The following is a 22,321-nucleotide window of genomic DNA, read 5'->3' as shown; positions in this document are numbered from 1 at the left end:
ATTTAATGAAAAACATGAAGTTTCTGCCCGTAACTAGTTAATTGAAATTTAGGGAAAATATGAAGCTCTTGCTCGTAACTATTGATTGGAATCTAAGGAAAAACATGGAGTTCTTCCTCGTGTGATTGGAATTTAATGAAAAACATGAAGTTCTTGCCCGTAACTAGTAAAAACTCAAATAAATTCGTTTAGTAAGAGGATGCAGTGCTTCTACCAAAGAGAGATCAGTGGATGATGTCATACAACTGATCTAATGATGAGATGATTGTACTCCACGAAGATGGCCACTTGCCAGCGATACATGAAGAACACGTGACCTTAAAATAGTACACTAGAGGAAGCTCCCGCGTAGAATTAATACACTCGCAATTAACAAGTTAAATTCAATTTTCATTTATTGCTTGGGTTTCAAGGCAATCCTACAGTTCTTCGTTCATTTCAATTATTCTTTCAAGTTGTAAAAATCAGCAGATACTGCACGTATGATGGGAAAAAAGTCAGGGAGGAGATATAGATTTTTAAATAGGAACAGTAAATTTTGTCAAATGATTTATACACATTTCCAGAAGTCAGGACGACTTATGAAATAGAGAATAACGTCTATAACGCGAGTATTTGACATAAAGACATGAAATAGAAAAAAAAAAATCCTGTGTCTATTTTCAATACAGACTAATGAGGATAACAAAGATCCGGCTGGGGAGTTCACTACTTCCCATATGGAGGTGCCACAAACTGGACCGGAACCGAACCCAGGATATGATAAGAGTAGTTTCGGGTGATGATAACGAACATATACAGAAATTAGACATCGAATGAATACGCGAGACTGCTGATAATAGGACACCAAAGGCCAATAGCCAATTGGAAGATTCAAGGCACCATCCAACCGTTGAGATACTACTACTAGAGTTATTGGAAACTTTGAGTGGCCAGATAGTACTACATTGGATCCCTCTCTAGTTACTGCATAATTTTACTTTGCCTAAACTTACAACAAAATAGTCGGGCCTAGTCATTACACATTCTCCTCTTTCCTCATACCTCTGACAACACTAAAATAACAGAAAAAATCTTCACTCAATGGTGTAAACTACTGCAATGAATTGTGCAATGGCTACTTTCCACTTGGTAAGGGTAGAAGAGACTCTTTAGCCATGGTAAGCAGCTCTTCTAGGAGGACACTCCAAAATCAAACCATTGATATCTACTCTTGGGAAGTGTAATTACTTGTGTACCATGATCTTCCACTGTCTTGGGCAAAACTTCTCTTGCTTGAGAGTACACTCTGGCGCACTATCCTATGTTTCGTCAATTACTTTCCTCACTGGGCTATTTTCCCTGCTGGAGCTCATGAGCTGAGTAATTCGAGGTTATTTTCTCATTAAAAGGCTAGTAAATATATTACTGTAAGTGCGAACATTGCATATTATGAGTGATCATCCCTCTTAATTTTTTTAATTTTGTGATAAAAATTAAAATTTAATATAATTCTGAAGCCATTATGCTTTAATATGTCATCTTAGTACAGGGCAAAAGGAAAGTTGCATTATACATAAACATACACACGAGCACGCGCGCGCGCGCGCACACACACACACACATATATATATATATATATATATAGATAGCTAAATAGATAGATAGATATACACACACATATATATACACACACATACATATATATATATATATATATATAATACGTTCGTATGTATATGTTATGGATGTAAACGTTTTAAATAACAGCGTTGCTGATTTCTAGCTACAGTATCAATTTCAAACCAGTAAAAACCAATACTAGATACAAAATCTTTGAAAAGTCCGCAAAAGCCAAGATATGACAATCCACACCAACACTCAAGTATATAATTAAACGCATATACACCTACGCCTACGCCTACAATCACACGTTCACATACAAAAACATGTAGAATTAACCTTAAAATAACTTCAATACTAAGAAAACATCTCGCTAAAAATAAATTTCTAGAAACAAAATAGTTACGAAGACGTACTTTTTCACGGTACTGCCATACCTGTAAAGAAATAGAAAAAAATATATATAAAAGTAATATGGACATTAAAATACAATACATTATATGCAACCTTGCGAGCAAACAGACATATAACACAAATAATCTTATATAAAGTTTCCTTTCAAGAGAGGTGTTTCCAGTAAAAGCAAAAAGTTATCACAGCAACAATAATCCATTACTGTAAAAATAAATAAATAAAAAATATGTACCACTAATGTCTCTTCTATATGTAAAAGTGTGGCCTCTATATAACATCCATTACAGTCTAGCCAGGATCTTCTTAGTCTTCCTTTCCTCTATTCCAACATACTCGAATCAATTGACATTTTCGGAAAACTTTAATCCCCAGTCTCTCTACTTGATCAAACCACCTTCCAAATCTCTATTTTTCATACCATAGCATCCCTCCTTTTTACAATATCTCAACAATCATTACTTCAAATTCTATACAAGTAGTTTGCCTTAAACGTTTGTACCTAAATTCACGGATTCTCATTCAACCTTCAATCTTCACTTTCAGCAGGCTCCAAGATTCTTTCCACAATTACTAATAAATACTATAATTTACAAACATCAGTCACCCTACACTCAATGACTCATTTCCCTCTCTTGAATTGCATTCATATCTCCTGTTCTTTATCTTGCTTCTTTCATATTTCCATCCATAGAAATATCAAAAAAGCAATTAAAACACAACACATTTGTCTGTGAGTTGATTTTTTATCAAATCAGTCACTCTCCTACTGTATCTACAAAGCCTACAGGAGATTCATTTTCATAACCCCCCCCCCATAAAAAGAAACAATCTGTCCATATAAAAAGTAATGGAGACAACACCACTTTTTTCTGAGAGTTGCTATTAAAGGCCGCTCATGAATGGCAGAGGCAAGGGACAGTGACATTACCCTATCAAGCAGGACATTTTCCTAGAGACTGACCAAATATACATATGATCAGCGCCGAAGGTCCCTCTCCACTCAAGCTAGGACCAAGGAGGGCCAGGCAATGGGTGCTGATGACTCAGCAGATAGCCCTGTAGGCTCCCCCGAACCCTCCATCCTTGGCTCATATGGTAAGGTTGCAGCAACTAAAGAAACTAATGAGTTTGCGCGGGATTTGAACCCCAGTCTGACGTTCACGTCACGGACGTTACCGCATCGGCCACCACAACCTTAACATACCACATCAATCCCACTTCTATCTACATAACCTACAAGAGCATGATTTTTCACCCAGAGGCTAATCAGTGTGCAAATTACCTCTAACACCATTTATCTAAACAAAATTCTGTTATAAATTTTCTCTGATCCATGTACACATCACAAAGCTTTTCTCTCTACTCTTAAATTCCTCAAACAATATTTCCTAATAAACATCAGACCATGATAACATTTTACTTGTCCCAGTCAAAACCCATTCTACTCTATGTCCCTAATGATTTCAATTCATTACTTTTTTCAGTAAAAGCATCCCCACAAACCTTCACGTAAATTATTCCTAGTCCGGTTTTCCCTTACGCTACCACCACCACACCACAACATCCAAATGATAATCCTATCCACTCCTTACAGCTTTCATTTATCCGATCTATTAACAGTCCTCTTTACATCCCAGACCGTCGCTTCAAATTCCCAAATATGTTACTAATGATCATATAACTTACTTTCATTCGTTACATAATAATCAAACCTTATCAGCAACAGAATTTCATTCATTTCAGCCATAGAATAAACTCTGTTTATCTTTAATGTTAGAATTAATTTCTTATTCGTTTTTATTTTTATTCTCTGCACCTAAAGTACATCAATCTAGTATATTTTTTTTTTTCGCTACATTCCATATCTTTCCTTTTAGTCTTTTCCATTCACCCATTTGTATAACATCATGTGATCTTCGCTTTTGTTCTGTAACAGCTCAAGCAACATTCTTACTTCCCCTTCCCTCATCACTTCTTGAATTCTCTTATTTTGTTCTAAATTCGTCCTCATTCTTGGGGTTCCAGGTGACTCAGCATTGAATTGAAACATCTCATAAACTTTTCAACATCTTTACAAATACCCAACTTTCATCAAACTTCTTCCTATGCGATAATCTTTCTTAATAACTTTTAATTTACTATGTCTAAATTACATGTTTAGTCCCTTCTTGGTTTTTTTTCTTTACCTTGTATGTTAATTTCTTCCTAAACAGGGTAACAACTGATGAAACTCCAGGCGCACCTCTTTACATCATAAGCTTAGTTTTCACACTAGCCTAGTGTACTGACAATCTAAAAGACTTTTCTACATCCAATGCATATTTATCAATTACCCCTTGAAATAAAATATTCCTTAAGATTAAGACCATTTCAGATCACATTTCCAGTATTGATTATTTCTATTCTCTTTCACTGCAAATCTGCCGAATACTAAATCTTCATCAATCTACTTATCTGTCTTATCAACATTTCCATTCCTAAATAACATTCACTAAATAAGAAATTGTTTTCCCGATAAACTAATTTTCTCCTACACGAACCTTGACCTAAACATGTACTTTTCATGGCGACCATGGCCTTTCAGATGCACCAAAATCTGAATTTACCTTTCCCCTATATATCTTAGTCACACCAGATAATAATTCCAAATCAATTTGCATCTTTCCTTTAGTTAAAAGAAGTGAGAGCACAAAAAATTAATAAAGCATTCCTTTACTTAAAAAGGTGGTCAGGCTTACAAACACGTAAGGTACAACTAATCAGTAATGAATATAAAAAAAAAGGTAACGAAGATAAAGAGGACTTACTGACCTTCAATTTTTCTGAATTAAGGTTCTGAACGTCAGGTTGATCCTTGTCCCGTGTACTGTCTTGCGGGTAGGTAGTGCGTGGTACCAGTAGTTGTTGGTCGGGTAGTTCATCATCAGGAGACTTCCGTGTTCGAGGACTATAGTCACTGAAATTGGAAATACATTCGAGATGAACATGTTATTTCATATGGATATGATTAAAAGATATTTCCTTTCGTGCCCTACAGTAATACTGATCAATACAAGTTGGTATCATAAATAAATCTAGGTTGAAGGTGTCTGGTTTCAGTTCAAGTTTCATCACAATAGATACTCACCAGAACGTCAGCCTGGCAAGCCCAATACACCCCCCACCTGTGATGTTCAACCACAGTTGTGGCCTCCCCAGTAAACAGCTTAAACTCACGGTCCCGGTCTGGGATCGATCTGTTGCCATGTGAATGCTAGGCGAACACTTTGCCACTGTATTAACCAGGAGGCCGATACAGGTGGCGTTCTAATGAATACCAAAAAGCATCAGTTCAGATGGAAAACTATCACTCAATACATAGTTGTCAATTAATGCCTTCCTAATCGTATGAAAGCATTTGGTACCTTATACTTCTGATCTATTAATGCTAAAGTACGTCTTAATACAGTTTTCTACAATTAATACAAATAGCAGCTGAATAATTAATAAAAGTGATAAATTCTGTAGTTTTATACATGTTTTTCTTACAATAGATGTAAGCCGTTAAATATCTTCATGCTCGCGTTAATAGCAATTGATATAATCAATTTTCTAAATTCTGTTAAAATGCGAGAACATTTAAATATAGAACCCAAGGTCAATTGAAAATTTTGTAAATAGGGTTATAATGCAATGGATAACTGCTACATGTGCATGTTTATAATTAAACTTCGATATACAATTAAATCCTGGCTCTATTAAATCCAGTTCCTCTACAGTGAATATCTTCCTGACCTCCCTCTTAATTTTGAGATATATAGCAAAAAAGTGCTAATGGGATAATATTACAGTGTAAACACATCCAAGTGAATTAAAAGTTGCAAACAGTTGGACATACAAAAAAATAGGAGCACAAACACTCGCTACAAAAATATATACTTAGCAAAACAAGTGGCAGAAAGGTTATGAAAAAACCAGTAAAACAATTAAATTACCTCATTCTTCACAGATATAATCATAGGAGAGAGAGAGAGAGAGAGAGAGAGAGAGAGAGAGAGAGACATCAAGGTCTATATCATAAAGCTACGTAAATCAATTAAATGAGAGATAGAGAGAATTCCAATATTATAATAACTGGTCTGAATTCTTTAAAACTTAGAGAGAGAGAGAGAGAGAGAGAGAGAGAGAGAGAGAGAGATACCTTTATCAATAAACTTCTTGTTGCGACCTCTGGCGTCTTGGTGCTTGAAGTAGAAATCCCTGGGTTGGCCCAAAGTGATGGATGCAATGGGAGCCGACCGATCCAGTTCTTTCTCGTCGTCTTTGTGTTCCCCCATGTGGTCGTTTCCGTTCTCGTACCTTCAATTGTGAATGATTGATCAATGAATGGAATTGGAAAACTACTCATTTCCCCGATATTAAAAAGAGCAAGTCTCTCTCTCTCTCTCTCTCTCTCTCTCTCTCTCTCTATATATATATATATATATATACATATATATATGTATATATATGTATATATATATATATATGTATATATATATAAGTATATATACTATATATATACACAGTACATATATATATATATATATATATGTGTGTGTGTGTGTGTGTGAGTGTGTGTGTGTGTGTGTGTGTGTACAGGGTGTCCACAAAGTCTGGGTACATGGGAGATTTCAACTACTGTCGTTGAAATCTCCCATGTACCCAGACTTTGTGGACACCCTGTATATATAATTATCTCTTTCCGTTCACGATCAGCATTTGACTACTCCGGTATCTCCCCGTCGCTGGGGTAAGGGGGAAAGGAAGTAGACATACCCTGATGAAAGGGGTTGTAGTTAGGAAAGGGAGGGGGTTAAATATCTTTCAAGAAAAAAGTAAGAACTAATAACACTAAGAGCAGTGGGAATCTCTGGACCTAACGCAAATTGATGATATCTCAATTTGAATAATCAGATATAAAATGTGGTTAAAATTGACAGGAAAATTGTGGATTCCAGGAAATACTTCCATGAAGGCAAACATGGATAAGATCACACTCCTAAAAGAAACGATGTTCAACAATAGTATTATCTGAATAACTAGTGAGCGATGCTCATATCCCATATATATGTATATATATATATATATATATAAATATATATATATATATATATATACATACTGTATATATACATATATATATGTATATATATATATATATATATATTATATAATATATATATACATATATACATACATATTTACATGTATATTATATATATATACATATATATATATATATATATATATTAATATATATATAATAAATACATATATGTATACATGCACATACACACACATATACATACATATATAATATATATATATATCTTTCCTGTCACGCACCACTTGGAAAATAAAATCTCCCACAAATTGCCCAACTGCCGTGTGGCACATAAGAAAGGGGTAGGAGGTGGGAAGGGTTGAATCTGTGTGCACGTATGTATACATATACAGTATATCTAAATATTTAGCCGTCATTCTTAACAGGTCGCGTACACTAGTTACTAATGATAATGTAATGACGCCAAAAGTTGAAAAATATTTTTGTGACAGGATCTTATATCTCAATAAAACCGTCATAGAAAACGAAATATTACGTAGTTCTGCCTCCGCTGTGATAGCTAATATGGAATCCGAATATTACAGTCTTGAGATTTCAAATTACATAATAATCACAGCTACATGTAATGCATATGGACTAATGAATCAAAGATGTAACAATGACACTGAAAAAATTTCCTTTACAAAAACGCCACCCAGATTAATCAATAATTGAACTAAGGAATGAAGAATACATTGACAAAAAAACTAAAAAGATAAATGTAGAGAATATATTATTCTAAACTAACAGACAGACTAAAAGAGACATAATAATTTGATAAAATCTACAACAAAAGCAATCATAATAATAATAATAATAATAATAATAATAATAATAATAATAATAATAATAATAATAATAATAATAATAATAATAAAACAGAAATACTGGTTTACCTGTTGACAAGTACAAAGTTGAAAGCGTGACCAGTGACCCGAGCGAGAAGGTCACGAATGGCTCTCAGAGGTAGCGGCCAAGGTCGAGCTGGGGTAAGGATACCGCTATAGCGATAACTGAGACCCTCGTCACCGTAGGTACCCTGAAGAGAAAAAGGTATTGGGTATTGCAGTAAATGAAGAAGGTAAAATTGATATTCCAGGGTACTAGAAACAGTCACAATCTATAAAAAAATTTTGGTACACGATTTTATCTTACCTTATTTTGGGCATCTCTCTCTCTCTCTCTCTCTCTCTCTCTCTCTCTCTCTCTCTCTCTCTCTCTCTCTCTCTCTCTCGCCGAACTGCGCCGCAGAGGAAAATAATGGTGCGTCACTTTCTCTCTTTCTCACTGACCTGACCTGTTTCTTGGAAATGTGTCACTTCCTCTCTCTCTCTCTCTCTCTCTCTCTCTCTCTCTCTCTCTCTCTCTCTCTCTCTCTCTCTCTCTCTCTCACCTGTTTCCTGGGTATGTTCATCCACTTTCCAAAAACCCGAACTTTCGCCAGATCCCCGCTGAAATACTCGACCTCTTCCTCGAGCATGTCAAAGAGCCTATCGGCCATACTCCTCGTAAACAAAATGGCGTAATCTAGATCGAGGTTATCCCGCTTAATCTTCCGCCACTTCAGAGACGAGGTCGTCAGACCCCGGAAGCTCAGGTCGATTCCTTTGTAAACGCCTTCGCTCAATTCCTCCGGAGGAGATCCATTTGCCAGCTTCGCAGAACTGTCTTCGACGTCAGATGGTGCACCATTGGTTAGGGGTTCCCCGTCGGTGCCATTTGAGAGCGCTTCTTCAGGAGCCTCTTTCGTAATGCCATTCTTGTCAGTTTCCTTAGTCTGCTTCTTCTTCTTTTCATTATTGTTCTTTCTGCCGTCGACGGAAGACTGACGTTTCTTAGATTCAGAAGGATTCATGGTGATCAGGATCTGAAATAAGATAGTATTATTATCATATTATTATTACTATATATCATTATATATCATTACTATTATTATTTAAAATGAGCAGAAAGTTCATAAGGAACGATCACAAAAAGCCATTAACTTGCTACCCAAGTTTACATAATGATGAAACATAAACATATACTGTATATATTAAAAGATATAGGCCAATATATATATACATATCTATCTATCTATCTATCTATCTATATATATATATATATATATATATATATATATATATATATATATATATATATAGAAAGAGAGAGAGAGAGAGAGAGAGAGAGAGAGAGAGAGAGAGAGAGAGAGAGCGAGAGAGAGAGAGAGAGAGAGAGATAGAAATGTGGGCGTCAAAACATACCCTATCGTTTGCTTACGAAATTACATAAAAATAAAGGAACCAAAATTAACATCTAAGTCCACTAGTTAGATATCTTGCCTTACTTATCAAGTGTATATAATCAGGCTTCCGTGAGCAAAGTGTAAAGTATATAACACCAGGCATCCGTGAGAAAAGTATAAATTGTATATCGCCAGTCTTCCATGAGTAAAGATTTTTCAGTATCGGTATCTTGAATACAAGAAGAAATATATTCCAAATATCTAGAGCTAAAAGATTTATCATGAATTTAAAAGAAAGATTTTGAAACATCTCTCATCTTGAAATAAGAGATGATTTGAATTAATTGTCTCTGAATTTTGACTGAGTGAATGATGCAAAGTACCGTAATACATTGTTTGAAATGCACACGTTAACTGATAGTTGCCTAATGTTATGTTTACGTTAATCTTATAATTGGCTTCATTAATTCCGTTACACTGACGTCTCCTTAGCTTTCCAATAAGTGCAACGGAATTAATGAAGTCAACTGTACCTACAAGTAAATAACCTAATAAAAGTACACAAGTTTTAACAGAGAAACACTTCTGTCATATCATAAGTTTCAACTTGTAAAATTCAAAATGTTACATTACTTGGTGAAATCTAGTTGTCAGTCGAGGAAGCACTCACGAAGAAAATAATCGGCACCCTTAGCTTATGATGTCCAAGCGGAAACTGGCATTGAAATGACCCTTAAAATAACCAAGAAGATATTCTATTCATGGCGTATGTCCAGACAGAGACAGTAATCACAATTCGACCAATAGGAAAAAAACACGGATAAGAACTCCAGTCACTTCTGGCTGACCTAGCAATCTTCGATATCCTATCTATTCCATAATGTTACTATAGTCAGGCCAAAGGATATATCAAGCGGACGAAAGGGGGGAGGGGGTGAAGGCACCCACTGATTTACTAATAATTTCCATGCTCACAATGTTACATGATAATACATCCTACTCTTGTTTCAGGAAGTGCCACCATCCGCCCAGGAAGTGAGGCCCCTTGTTAGTCAAAACATCTGGTTTCTTAGATACACATGTCACAGGACTCGATAAACCCTCGGGGAACCAGCCAAGAGTGCAAATATAAACACAAATACTCATAAGTATAGTATACCATATGCATACAAATATCTCACTTTCTGTGTGTGTGCATGTATATATATATATATATATATATGTGTGTGTGTGTGTGTGTGTGTGTATGTGAGTATAAAATACTATCTACAATACGTGTGATTTGTTCATTTTATATAAAAATTAAACAAGATATAAATGGTTATCGAGCAACTTATGTAAGACAAACTGGCTGCTTAACACCAATAGCAGTAGCATGCCATATGGCCAAGATAAGGTTAACCTCCAAAAGTTACAAATAAGTTTTCTACATGGAAAACTATATGTACAGTCAAATTCAATAATCTGCCGATTTCATTGATCATTATTCTCCCCTTGTAAAGTGCGTTATATTAGTGTCAATAAAGTAATAATTTGACAGTACACAGAAGTGATGTGATGGTACAGATGGTGTACCCATAGAAAAAGGTGACCATCATAGCTATATTCGTTACATCACAGATGAATTGCGGGTAAATAGACGACTTGTAAGCACTACATCAAATTCTTTTTATAAGTCTTTACATGCATCATGGTTATCCTGAACTTATAAGGCCACTGTCCTCTCCCGCAACATGTCTGAATAATGCTTTTGTACCGCACGTGTTTTATAAACACTCATACATTGTAATACTATTGTTTTTTTATATTTCGGTCTCTTCCGCACTGATTATTGAAAAATATTTTTAAGTTTGCCATCGCATTCCTTCACCTAATTATTTATAAGCTCGTTTCTAAAATCTTTTCTATTTGTGCAAACCATCCGGAAACACTTTAACATATACATCTTTATTATCTTTAGAAATACATATGTATATATGTAGCCCTTATTAACAAAAATCACAAATTTTAAGTAATTTGTATTTTTCCTAACAGTATATATATATATATATATATATATATATATACTGTATATATATACTGTATATACATATATATATATATATATATATATATATATATATATATATATATTCATTTATATATTTATGCGTGGATTTGTATGTGTGCATCTACACATGCATGCCACAAACACTTACACACACATACACGCACAAACACACACACACACACACACACACACACATATATATATATATATATATATATATATATATATATATATATATATATATATATATATATACAAATAAGCCATATATATTTTTGATACATTAATGTCTGGATTCTCTTAACGACCTCGGGATCAGAGCCCCAGGCGAAATCACACAAAGACAAGAGCTTGTGACCGGCCGGGAATCGAACCCTAATCACTGTCTATACAAGCTTGCCGACCAACGTTCGATTCCCGGCCGGTCACAAGCTCTTGTCTTTGTGTGATTTCGCCTGGGGCTCTGATCCCGAGGTCGTTAAGAGAATCCAGACATTAATGTATCAAAAATATATATGGCTTATTTGAATATGAAAAACACGTCTAAATGTGCAAAAATTTATCATATATATATATATATATATATATATATATATATATATATATATATATATATATATATATACATATATATATGCATGTATACACATATACCTGTATAAAGATTGTAAAAAAAGCAGGGAAGGGAGAAAAGACGATGGATTGACGAACTAAGAAATGTTGCTGGTGTGAACTGGCACAGATATACCATAAACAGACGCAAGTGGAAGGACAAATCTAAGGCTTTTGTTCTGCAGTGAACTAGTAATGGCAAATATATATACATACATACTATAATACTGTAGATATGTGTATGTATATCCAATGTCCTTAAGAAACGACCGAGAAATTACAATATCAGAAAAGGAAAAGGGTGCGACAAGCTGAAAAGAGTCACAAGTAAACCGCATGGCCGCAAACACAGCAGCGCAAGAAGTAAACGGAACTAATGGTGTCAATATTTGTCAGGTGATCAAACAGGTAAACCTAATGAGAGGGGTGAACGAGGTTAAGCTTTCAAAAAATCCAATTTAAGTAGTCCAAGAAAATTACTTGTCATAGCTTTTTATTTCAAACTTGCTAGTAAAATGGATTTGCATAATTTAAAAAAAAAAAATCCATTAAAATTTAGCTAATTATTTTACAATTATTATTATCGTTATTTCTACTCTAATCATTACTATCAAGAAGATGAATGATCATAGGAAGTTTAACAATTCGAGAGAAAGAAGTTATTAGCGAGGTGAGCAGACTAAAGTAAACTTCTAAAGAAATGTATAGACGACGATGAGGTGCCCTGTAGGCAGCAACAAACTAATACGAGTGAATAAATATAAAGATATTACTGACAATAATGGGTGATTTCATTCATGAACCTTAATCAGCAATTCAAGCAAAACCAGTCAAAAATTTACCGAAAGAAGTTTCTGTTATCCAAAATATTATTTTAAAACATCCAGAAAGATCTTATTTAAAGATACACACACGAATACCTAATCATCGTCTAAAGTATAGATACAACTATTATGAGTATATATCAGTCACGTGAGGGTAGAATATGATTATCTTTTGAGTACCAAGTACATATGCTTATGAAAATGAGTAAACTATATATATATATATATATATATATATATATATATATATATATATACATATATACATATACAGTATAATATATATATATATATATATATACATATATATATATATATATATATATATATATATATATATATATATTTGTTTGATAAAATGACAGTTGTCTTTCACTGTACAATCATACAACCCCGAAGATACAATAAAATTCCTTGTATTAATGTTATAGAAAAATGGAACAGTCGACTGGAATCTACTTGATCTGCACTAGAAAAGGGGCAATGGGCCAACCACCACTTACTGAACTTCTCGGAAAATATGGTTAAAACTGATATAACAAAATGGGAAATAGTTTCCTAGAATATACATCGTTCTCAAAACTTTCCAGAGAGAAGAGAGAGAGAGAGAGAGAGAGAGAGAGAGAGATAGAGAGAGAGAGAGAGAGGTGACTAACCAAATTGTATTGAGAAGAGCTAAGAAAAAAGGCTTAGGGGCACATATAACAGGTACAGATAAGTTCGGAAGGGGAAAAGGGGCAGGGGAGGGGTCTTGAAAGAAGGGGGGAGGAAGTAGAAAAGGTGGAGGTGGAGAGAGAGAGAGAGAGAGAGAGAGATGAAATTGTGTTCCAGGTACTTGATTTGTAACAGTCAGTAATGGTTGGATAAAAATTTCCATAATAAAGAATAATAATAAACTGGAAATTACAATGAGTCGATGCTTTTAACGAGAAACTTCAGCTAACGAATTAGATTTCATATATCTTTTAATATGAAAGATTTTTTTTTTTTTATTATTGTTCTTAAACCTCTCGTAGTTTTTCCTTATTTCCTTTCCTCACTGGGCTATTTTCCCTGTTGGAGCCCTTGGGCTTATAGTATCCTGCTTTTCCAACTAGGGTTGTAGCTTAGAAAGTAATAATAATAATAATAATAATAATAATAATAATAATAATAATAATATCTTGTTTGGGTAAATTGTTTTAGGAACGTTCGCAGCAACGCTGGGGAAATTGCCTTTAAAATTTGCAGTAAATTTTGACGGTTTATAGTGGTTGACAATGAGTCACCTTGACGCCTGAAAAGCCATCAGAGTAAACGAGTATTCAGGTCAGCTTGAGGTAGTTGGAAAAGAGCCAATTGGCCATAAGGGTCAGGACTCAGGAGGGATCGCCGGATAGGAGATGAGGGAAGGAGAGGAAAATCCAAAGAATATAAGGAGTGGGTTAGGACTAATTCGCTGGTGATGTTTGAGGCATTCTCTGTCAAACATTTGCCTAAAAAAAAAAACGGTAAATATCTGGCAACATTTATTCCAGGATTTTTACCGTTTTGAAAACGGATACATTGACGTAAGAGTGATATTACGGTCACCAACCCGTAAAAGATAATAACATTGTAGAGTAAAATTACGGTCGTCTGTATTTTACAGGAAATACGGTTGAGAACAGTATATTTTTACGGAGAGTTTCCGATTAAAATTAACAGTATATGTCATTATTGAGTCTCAATACTCCTTTAAAACAAAAAAAATTAAAAACGAAAATATTAGTTTAGTGACACGATATGAAAATAAAAAATAAAACTAAGGAGTCATAACATAAGAATTCAGAATATACTTAAAACCATTTCTCAGTTTAAAGGCCACTCATGAATGGCAGAGCCAAGAGACAGTGACATTGCCATATCAAGCAGGACAATACCCTAGAGACTGACCATATATGCGTATGATCATCGCCCAAACCCCCTCTCCACCCAAGCTAGGACCAAGGAGGGCCAGGCAATGGCTGCTGGTGCCTCAGCAGATAGACCTATAGGCTTCCCCAAACCCCCATCCTTAGCTCACAAGGATAGTGAGGTTGCAACGACCAAAAACTAATGAGTTTGAGTGGGACTCGAACCCCAGTCTGGCGTTCACCAGTCAGGGACGTTATCTCATCGGCCACCACAACCTTAAATGATTAAATGGTAACATTATTCCGATCTAGCTGGCGTTGCCAGTACACATTACGATCGTATTATCTCCATGTATAAACTGTGTAACACTACACGATAGTACCTTGATGCTTTCTTTAATAACGTATTCCTTCAGATTTTCTTAAAATGCGGCGCTACCCATCTATATTTTTTTTTTATATATTGGGGGGGGGGGGGGTCAGAGCAAACCTCCAATTAAAAAAATCCCAAAGAAAAATAAAGATATGAAGAGGCATAATTTCTTATACTGTATCCAATTGCATCTTATTCTGATATACATTTGATTATTAAGTTTACTCACGCGATGATTCACTTCTCAATTAAACATCTTTGAAGAGTATTACATGAACTTCCGGTATTTCAACACTTATTAACGCAACTTCTTTCTGTATACTTAACCCTTCCTCTTGTGCTCTCTTTCAACTTCCGCCATAAAAAAACCAAAACAAGTAATTCTTAATACATTACCCTTCTTACCTTGAATTATTTAATAACTGTTTTGCATGGAAGTACCGAAAAAATGTTTTTTTTTATAACACGGCAGGTATTTTCTTTTTTTACTGTTATATTGTTTAGATTATTTGCAGGTAAGAACGGTTTTGACAGGATGACCAGCTATATAGCGAACACAGTATTTGCCGTCGGCAGAATACATGGAGAAGGCAACTTATGACCAGGACTAAAGACGTTGCAGCTTCTTGGAATAAGGGAATCTCTGCAGATCAGGAAATAACACCGTAAAAACAAACATTTGCACCAATCAAAAATTTTTGGAAATTATCTTTTTCCTAACATACTTACCACGAACCACTCTTAAGAATACCTGAAGCTCAGCTAGCTCCCACGACCAGGAATTTTCAACCCACCACCCCCCAAAAACCCTAAACCACTCTCTCAGAGAGCGCAACCTCGACCTCTCTTGTTTACCCTTAATGCACCAAGATAATTCATGATATATTGATGACAAACCACTGCGTATTCAGATGTCTTCATCATGAAAATCAAGAAATAAAAGCCAAAATAAAAGATGAAACGGCTACAGTACCAAGTGTGGAGTCCGTTAATGTAATTGGGAGTCTTACACAGATGTGATCACCAGAAAACACTTTTATGTTTATATTCTTACTTTTGTTTGTTTCTACTTTTTGTATACTTTTCGTATACTATCTGGTTTTATGTTTTCTAAAACATTTATTGGCAGTAGATGACCTCTATTCCATGCATATTTCTTGAATCATTGCTCTATTATTCTTCTGCAAATGAAGTCATTTTTACGAAAAAAGCACATCTTCCAAAAACATTTTTCACCAAAAAATCAATAATCAAAAGCGGTGTCAGAGACGGCAAACCATGTCTCTCTTAGGTCAACATTCATGAAAACACTGTCATTGTTCTAAATGTTTTTGTATAGTTGCAGTATCCGTCAATAGAAAAGGAGTATGGTTCTGAACATGCTGAAATCAGGTGATGTTGAATTTGACCTTTCAACGACACAGGGGTTCAAAGGTAATAGTGTCATTTTAAAGTCTATATGTGGTTTTATATCTGTCAATAACATTAATCAAGTGTGCATCTGTACTCGTTTGAGAATTAGGGCCCTCTGAAAATCGGTGATCTGGAAAATTCGACCTCCTAGAACTTTGAACCTACCAATCTTGAAAACTGCATTTTTACTACTTTGATATACAAAATTATATTTTTGGCACCGGAAAATTAAGATTTTGGTCTTGCTTTCAAGTAAATCGGATAATATTTTACGGAGTTATTGTTAAAAAATCTATTCAGACTTTTCATGTCACTGTGACCTTGACCTTGACCCTATAAATTTAAATTGTCTGTTGTGTGTCATAGTGTATCTCTCTTAAAACTTTCAAGAAAATCGGTTAAGTAATTTTTCACAAAGTTGCTAACAAAGGAACAGACAAAAAACACAAAGAAATCTACCAAAAACAATACCAATCGGCCACCTCTCGGTGGGAATGGGGTAATAATAATAATAATAATAATAATAATAATAATAATAATAATAATAATAATAACAACAACAACAACAACAACAACAATAATAATAATAACAATAATAATAATAATAATAATAATAATAATAATAATAAGAAGAAGAAGAAGAAGAAGAAGAAGAAGATGAATTACAATCATCATCATCATCATCATCATAATAATAATAATAATAATATAGTAAAATCGGCCCATCCACACACAACAATCTCAAATACCAACAAGTACCAAAAGAAAAAAAAAAAACATTTACGAAGGATGGGGTACGTTACCCTTTTTTGCCTTCGAGGTCCGTAAATTTAATGATAGGGTATGCTAGAGAGAAAGAGAGAAAAAAATGACCTCAATGACAAAGAAAGGCGACATCTCGAAGAAAGGAGTGGGGGTGGGGGAGATTTCATTGGGGTATCCTAAATAACAAGTATATGTGAATCACTACTCAGAGTAAGTATAATCGTATGTTTACATCGCTACAAGTGGAAAATAATTTCATCTGCCTTTTAAACTTCTATAAGCCGTTTCCTCTAACACAGAAGGTTACAGTGAAAACATTTGACACGTGTGATTGTGGTAGCCTATTGGAAAAGCCCCTGCCTGTCAATCTTGTGGACAGGGGTTATAGACAAGCTACGCTCGACAGTTTCTTGTAGTGTCTGCTACCTTATCATCCTTGTGAGAAAAGGATAATGGGTTTGGGGGAGCATATATGTCTACCCACTGAGTCATCAACAGCCATTGTCTGTCCCTTCCTGATCCGAGCTTGGATGCTGATCATATGTATATATGGTCAGTCTATAGAGCATTGTCCTGCTAGGGCAATGTCATTGTCCCTTGCCTCTGCCATTCATGAGTGACCTTTAAACATAAGACTCATCAGTTGTGGGGGGGGGGGACCCCACACAAACTGCACTCTAAAGATTCTTTTTAGATACATCTTTCACATTAAACAATTCTAAATTCTAAATTATTCACACCTTTCACAGGCGGATTGTTGGCCATGCTCTCAACATGATCCAGTAATCGTAACACACGCAATACCACCCGCCCCCACACACACACACATTTATATATATATATATATATATATATATTTATATACATATATATAGATAGATAGATAGATAGATTGAAAGATAGATAGATACGTATATATAAATTTATGAATATGAATATATGTATATTTAAATTCAAGTAAATATACTTATGTATCCATAAAACCTTGCATGAAGAAAATGAGAGAGAGAGAGAGAGAGAGAGAGAGAGAGAGAGAGAGAGAGAGGTTTTTGGATGTTGAAATACCCCCTCCCCCAAAAAAAAGACGCCTAACAACAAGGAAGTACTCTCGAGCGGGAGGAGCCAATCGCCCTGACCCTTTCTCGCCCGAAGGAGAAGAGGACGAATTAACAAAACTCTCCGAAGGTGACCTACCTTCAGGAGCATTCTTCTGGCGACTCGGAGACGCCGTCTCTGTATATTTAGAGTGAAGGGCCAGACGACTTGGACGGTCCATTACAAGCAATTATCAAGATCAGGCGATGGGAAAATATTATAACCATCATAGTAACAGTAAAGATTATTTACAAACATTGTATGTAAACAAGAGAAATATTAATAACTAATGTACGCGATCCGTCAAAAACGACGACTAAATGTTTAGATATCTCAAACACACATATTTAACCCTTCCTATCCCAACCCCTCCCCCTCCCCCCTTCGTAACTACAATACTTCTAAGCCGTGTACATTCCTATAATCTTATACTATATATATATATATATATACATATATATATATATATATATATATGTATATATATATATATATACACACACACACCCAAACACTTGCTCTTTATTATAACTGATTTAGCATCTACAGGAGTAATGATAGGGTATGAAAATGGATAGAACCTCCCGAATAGATAGATGACTCTTATGTACGGCATTTTGAACATCAGTACACTCTTAGGATACTTTGATCTCAAAGGAGTCCATGCCCCGTGGTTTGGATGCCATTCCTCCTTTCCACAAGAGTTGCTGGGTTTTAGGCCTAAGTTAAACGCATAAACTGTCTGCGAGGGTATACACTTTTCTATTTTCAAATCACTTTCCCACTTCATCAACATGAAACAAAGTGCAATTTGTACGGCATATTATATACCACTGAAATAGGGATTTTTTATGAAATACACATTTACGATCTTACAATTTTTATAACATATACATCATCGTATATTTACATGAATGAGATTTCATTTTACATAAACTGTATTTACAATTGCAATTTTAACTATTTATCTAAATATATTTTTAAATAAAAATTATATCGACTCATGAATACATTTTTAATGGAAGTTTTAAACCCTATTTTATTTACATCAAACGTATTTATTATTCCACTTTTAATATATTTAAGTAATTGCGGGTCAGTACTTGAAAATCCAGTGTCTTACCATCCACATCCACATCCCTGCAATAAAATCCCCTATTAAGACCATTGCCGTATTTTCATCCTTCTTTGAATCTGCTTCAAAATCTACCTTTAAAATCTTTAACCTATTATTTGGTTGGTAGAGGGAGGATCTGTTTTAAATATGCAAAGCTCTTTTCTTCTAAAGCACGTAAAATTAACACAGAAAAGGAGAAGGAATTTGAAGACCATTCAAGAGGAACACAGATTGTTATTCAAAAAGCATTGTAGGTGACCCGACAAAAATGACGGCTAACCCAACCCTCTCACCAGGGAATGATTACTCCCTCACCCTTACCCAAGGGGACGGGGAGCGTGAAAGGAATGAAGGATATATATATATATATATATATATTTATATATATATATATATATACATATATATATAACATATATATAGCATATATATATGTATATATATACAGAGAGAGAGAGAGAGAGAGAGAGAGAGAGAGAGAGAGAACTTCCTCATTATTATATAGGGGAGAGATGATAACATCAGTAAATCAAATGAAACTTTGAGTATATAGACGGTACTCCTTAATACTGTCAACTTACATAAACATTACTAATATCAAATTAGTCAACCCAGCCACTGAGGGGGGGGGGGGGGGGGGCAAGCCAGCCTTAACTTGGTGCCGGTCCCAAGCCCGGGTAAATGGGGAGGGTTGGCGGCAGGAAAGGCATCCGGCCATGGAAAATTTGCCAAAACGAATATGGACAGTGAATATTATCATAATAAAATTAATGATAGATGGAGAAAGCTGACCAAAAACATCAACCCCCCATAGAAGTGGAAAAAGATACAGAAAAAGAAGAAGAAGAATATGAAATTAGGCCTTTCTTTCCATAACCCCTATTTCCGTCATGTCTATTTTTACTGGTGATAAGCTTGTTAAAAATAATAGTAAGCCACCGGAAGTGACACATGTTTTACAAATAAGGAATCGAGTCAGTTTATCACGACATACTGAAGCTGATAAAGCAAAGTGCTTTTTATTCTACTTCCGTCGAACATGGATGAACATTTGTGTTGTCTTATCGGAGTCACAAACAATGAATTTGAAGAGCCAAGTTATCTTTTTTTCTTTTATGCTTGCGTCTAATACCAACCATTCTCAGTCATATATCCACACACACACGCATATATATATATATATATACACATATATATATGTATGTATATATATTTATTTCTATATATATACATATATATATATATATATATAATATACATATATATATATATATATATACATATATATATATATATCTATATATCTATCTATCTATCTATCTATCTATATACATAATATATATATATATATATATAGTAATCCACTCTGAACAATCTCTCTCTCTCTCTCTCTCTCTCTCTCTCTCTCTCTCTCTATTCAGGTCGATGTCAATTATGAATAATGAATAAATATCATGTGCAAATAATTGCGCATCTTCGTACCATCAGTGACTATTCACTGCGGCACTTGGGTATCGGACTAGTAAACTTCCCACAAAAATATTAAAGATTAGATACTTGCAACAGACCTTGGATGTCTGAGTGTAGCAATGGGTCATAATTGCAACTGTGCAAAATCACTGTGACTGAGGAAAAGATTCTGTACCGGACTTACTATGCAGTATAATCATATTTTCACCTCTATTTGTTCATGATTATAGTTCGAAATTATGTTCGCAATTAGGTATTATTGAATCAAATAGTCTTTTTGTACTAATATCCTGATTACTTTGTATATTTTTTCAATTATTTTTTCATCAAATACCTGTAGCACGAAATTTGTTGTGGAACTGTAACATGCTTATTAAACTTGTAAGAGACAGTTCTGTGCAAGTATTAGTTTGTGTTATAATCCGATAGTTTACAGGTATATATATATATATATATATATATGCAAAAACAAATACAGTGCTTCACCATGCTTGAAAACATAGTTTGTATCAATTCAAGAAAACATAGTTTTGCAATAGACACTTCTCTCTTTTTCTTATCAGATGAGCCAAAACATCTCTCTCTCTCTCTCTCTCTCTCTCTCTCTCTCTCTCTCTCTATAAAATGAATACCAAATGGAGACTACAACAACCTCTTCACGCTTAGAACAAATCAGTCCACAGGTAACGGATACAAGCTGGAATTGAAAAGATACAACAATACTTAGTGTGGTAACTTCCTTACATGCAAAATAGAAATGACATGGGACAGACTTCCAACCATGTAGTGAACAGTAACAAGGTAAACGAATTCAAGAATAAGTTAACATGATCATAGAAACTAAATATTTAAACTACTTCTCTCTACCCAAGAGCAAATAGAGTCTCCACGGATGACTTAAAAATCTTTGAGTCCATGCAAAATTCTTATAACGCCTTGTAACTCTCTCTCTCTCTCTCTCTCTCTCTCTCTCTCTCTCAGATAATGGGCCCATGTCTGGCCAGAAGGGCCAGACAATCTACAACAACAACAGATTGTTATCTTTCTACTCCTCTGTAAACCAAGTTAATATTATCTCAAAACGGTAAAGGGTTTCATCGCAGATGAAAATGAATTTTCATTTATGTGATCCTTCTACATATAGCTCTAATTTCGAAAATTTGTATAACAATAACCGTATTTTAACATTATTATGCAGATTTATAAAATAAAAGGTTTTTCTTGTACTAAATATTCATAAAGCGTCAATATACCTCCTTGCTACTCTCAACCTTTTCTCATCCAGAGAGAGAGAGAGAGAGAGAGAGAGAGAGAGATATTAGGGGAAGCACTGGTCTTCCTGAACCACGAGCAACTCGCT

At 34.7% G+C, this 22,321-nt stretch overlaps 1 protein-coding gene across 3 annotated transcripts in view; it reads right to left on the bottom strand.

The window, feature by feature from the left end:
* Nucleotides 1-1,712: 1,712 nt before the first annotated feature.
* LOC137618201 (DNA oxidative demethylase ALKBH2-like) overlaps nucleotides 1,713-22,321 on the bottom strand; it is a 208,921-nt gene continuing 188,312 nt past the window's right edge. For 2 of the 3 annotated variants that reach the window (XM_068348293.1, XM_068348295.1), the window contains exons 2-6: nucleotides 8,535-9,008; nucleotides 8,038-8,180; nucleotides 6,197-6,354; nucleotides 4,828-4,972; nucleotides 1,713-2,039 (exon numbers count right to left, since the gene is read on the bottom strand). In XM_068348293.1, the coding sequence (XP_068204394.1) occupies nucleotides 4,830-4,972; nucleotides 6,197-6,354; nucleotides 8,038-8,180; nucleotides 8,535-8,996 (906 nt within the window). In that variant the 5' untranslated portion in view covers nucleotides 8,997-9,008 and the 3' untranslated portion in view covers nucleotides 1,713-2,039; nucleotides 4,828-4,829. Of the gene's footprint in view, nucleotides 2,040-4,827; nucleotides 4,973-6,196; nucleotides 6,355-8,037; nucleotides 8,181-8,534; nucleotides 9,009-10,001; nucleotides 10,078-22,321 lie in introns of those variants that run through there. The other variant, XM_068348294.1, reaches the window with a different exon arrangement.

The sequence above is a fragment of the Palaemon carinicauda genome, chromosome 24 (genome assembly GCF_036898095.1).
Source record: "Palaemon carinicauda isolate YSFRI2023 chromosome 24, ASM3689809v2, whole genome shotgun sequence".
Taxonomy (NCBI): Eukaryota; Metazoa; Arthropoda; class Malacostraca; order Decapoda; family Palaemonidae; genus Palaemon; species Palaemon carinicauda.
The sequence above is the reverse complement of the archived record's forward strand: the minus strand, read 5'-3'. Positions and strand labels throughout refer to the sequence as shown.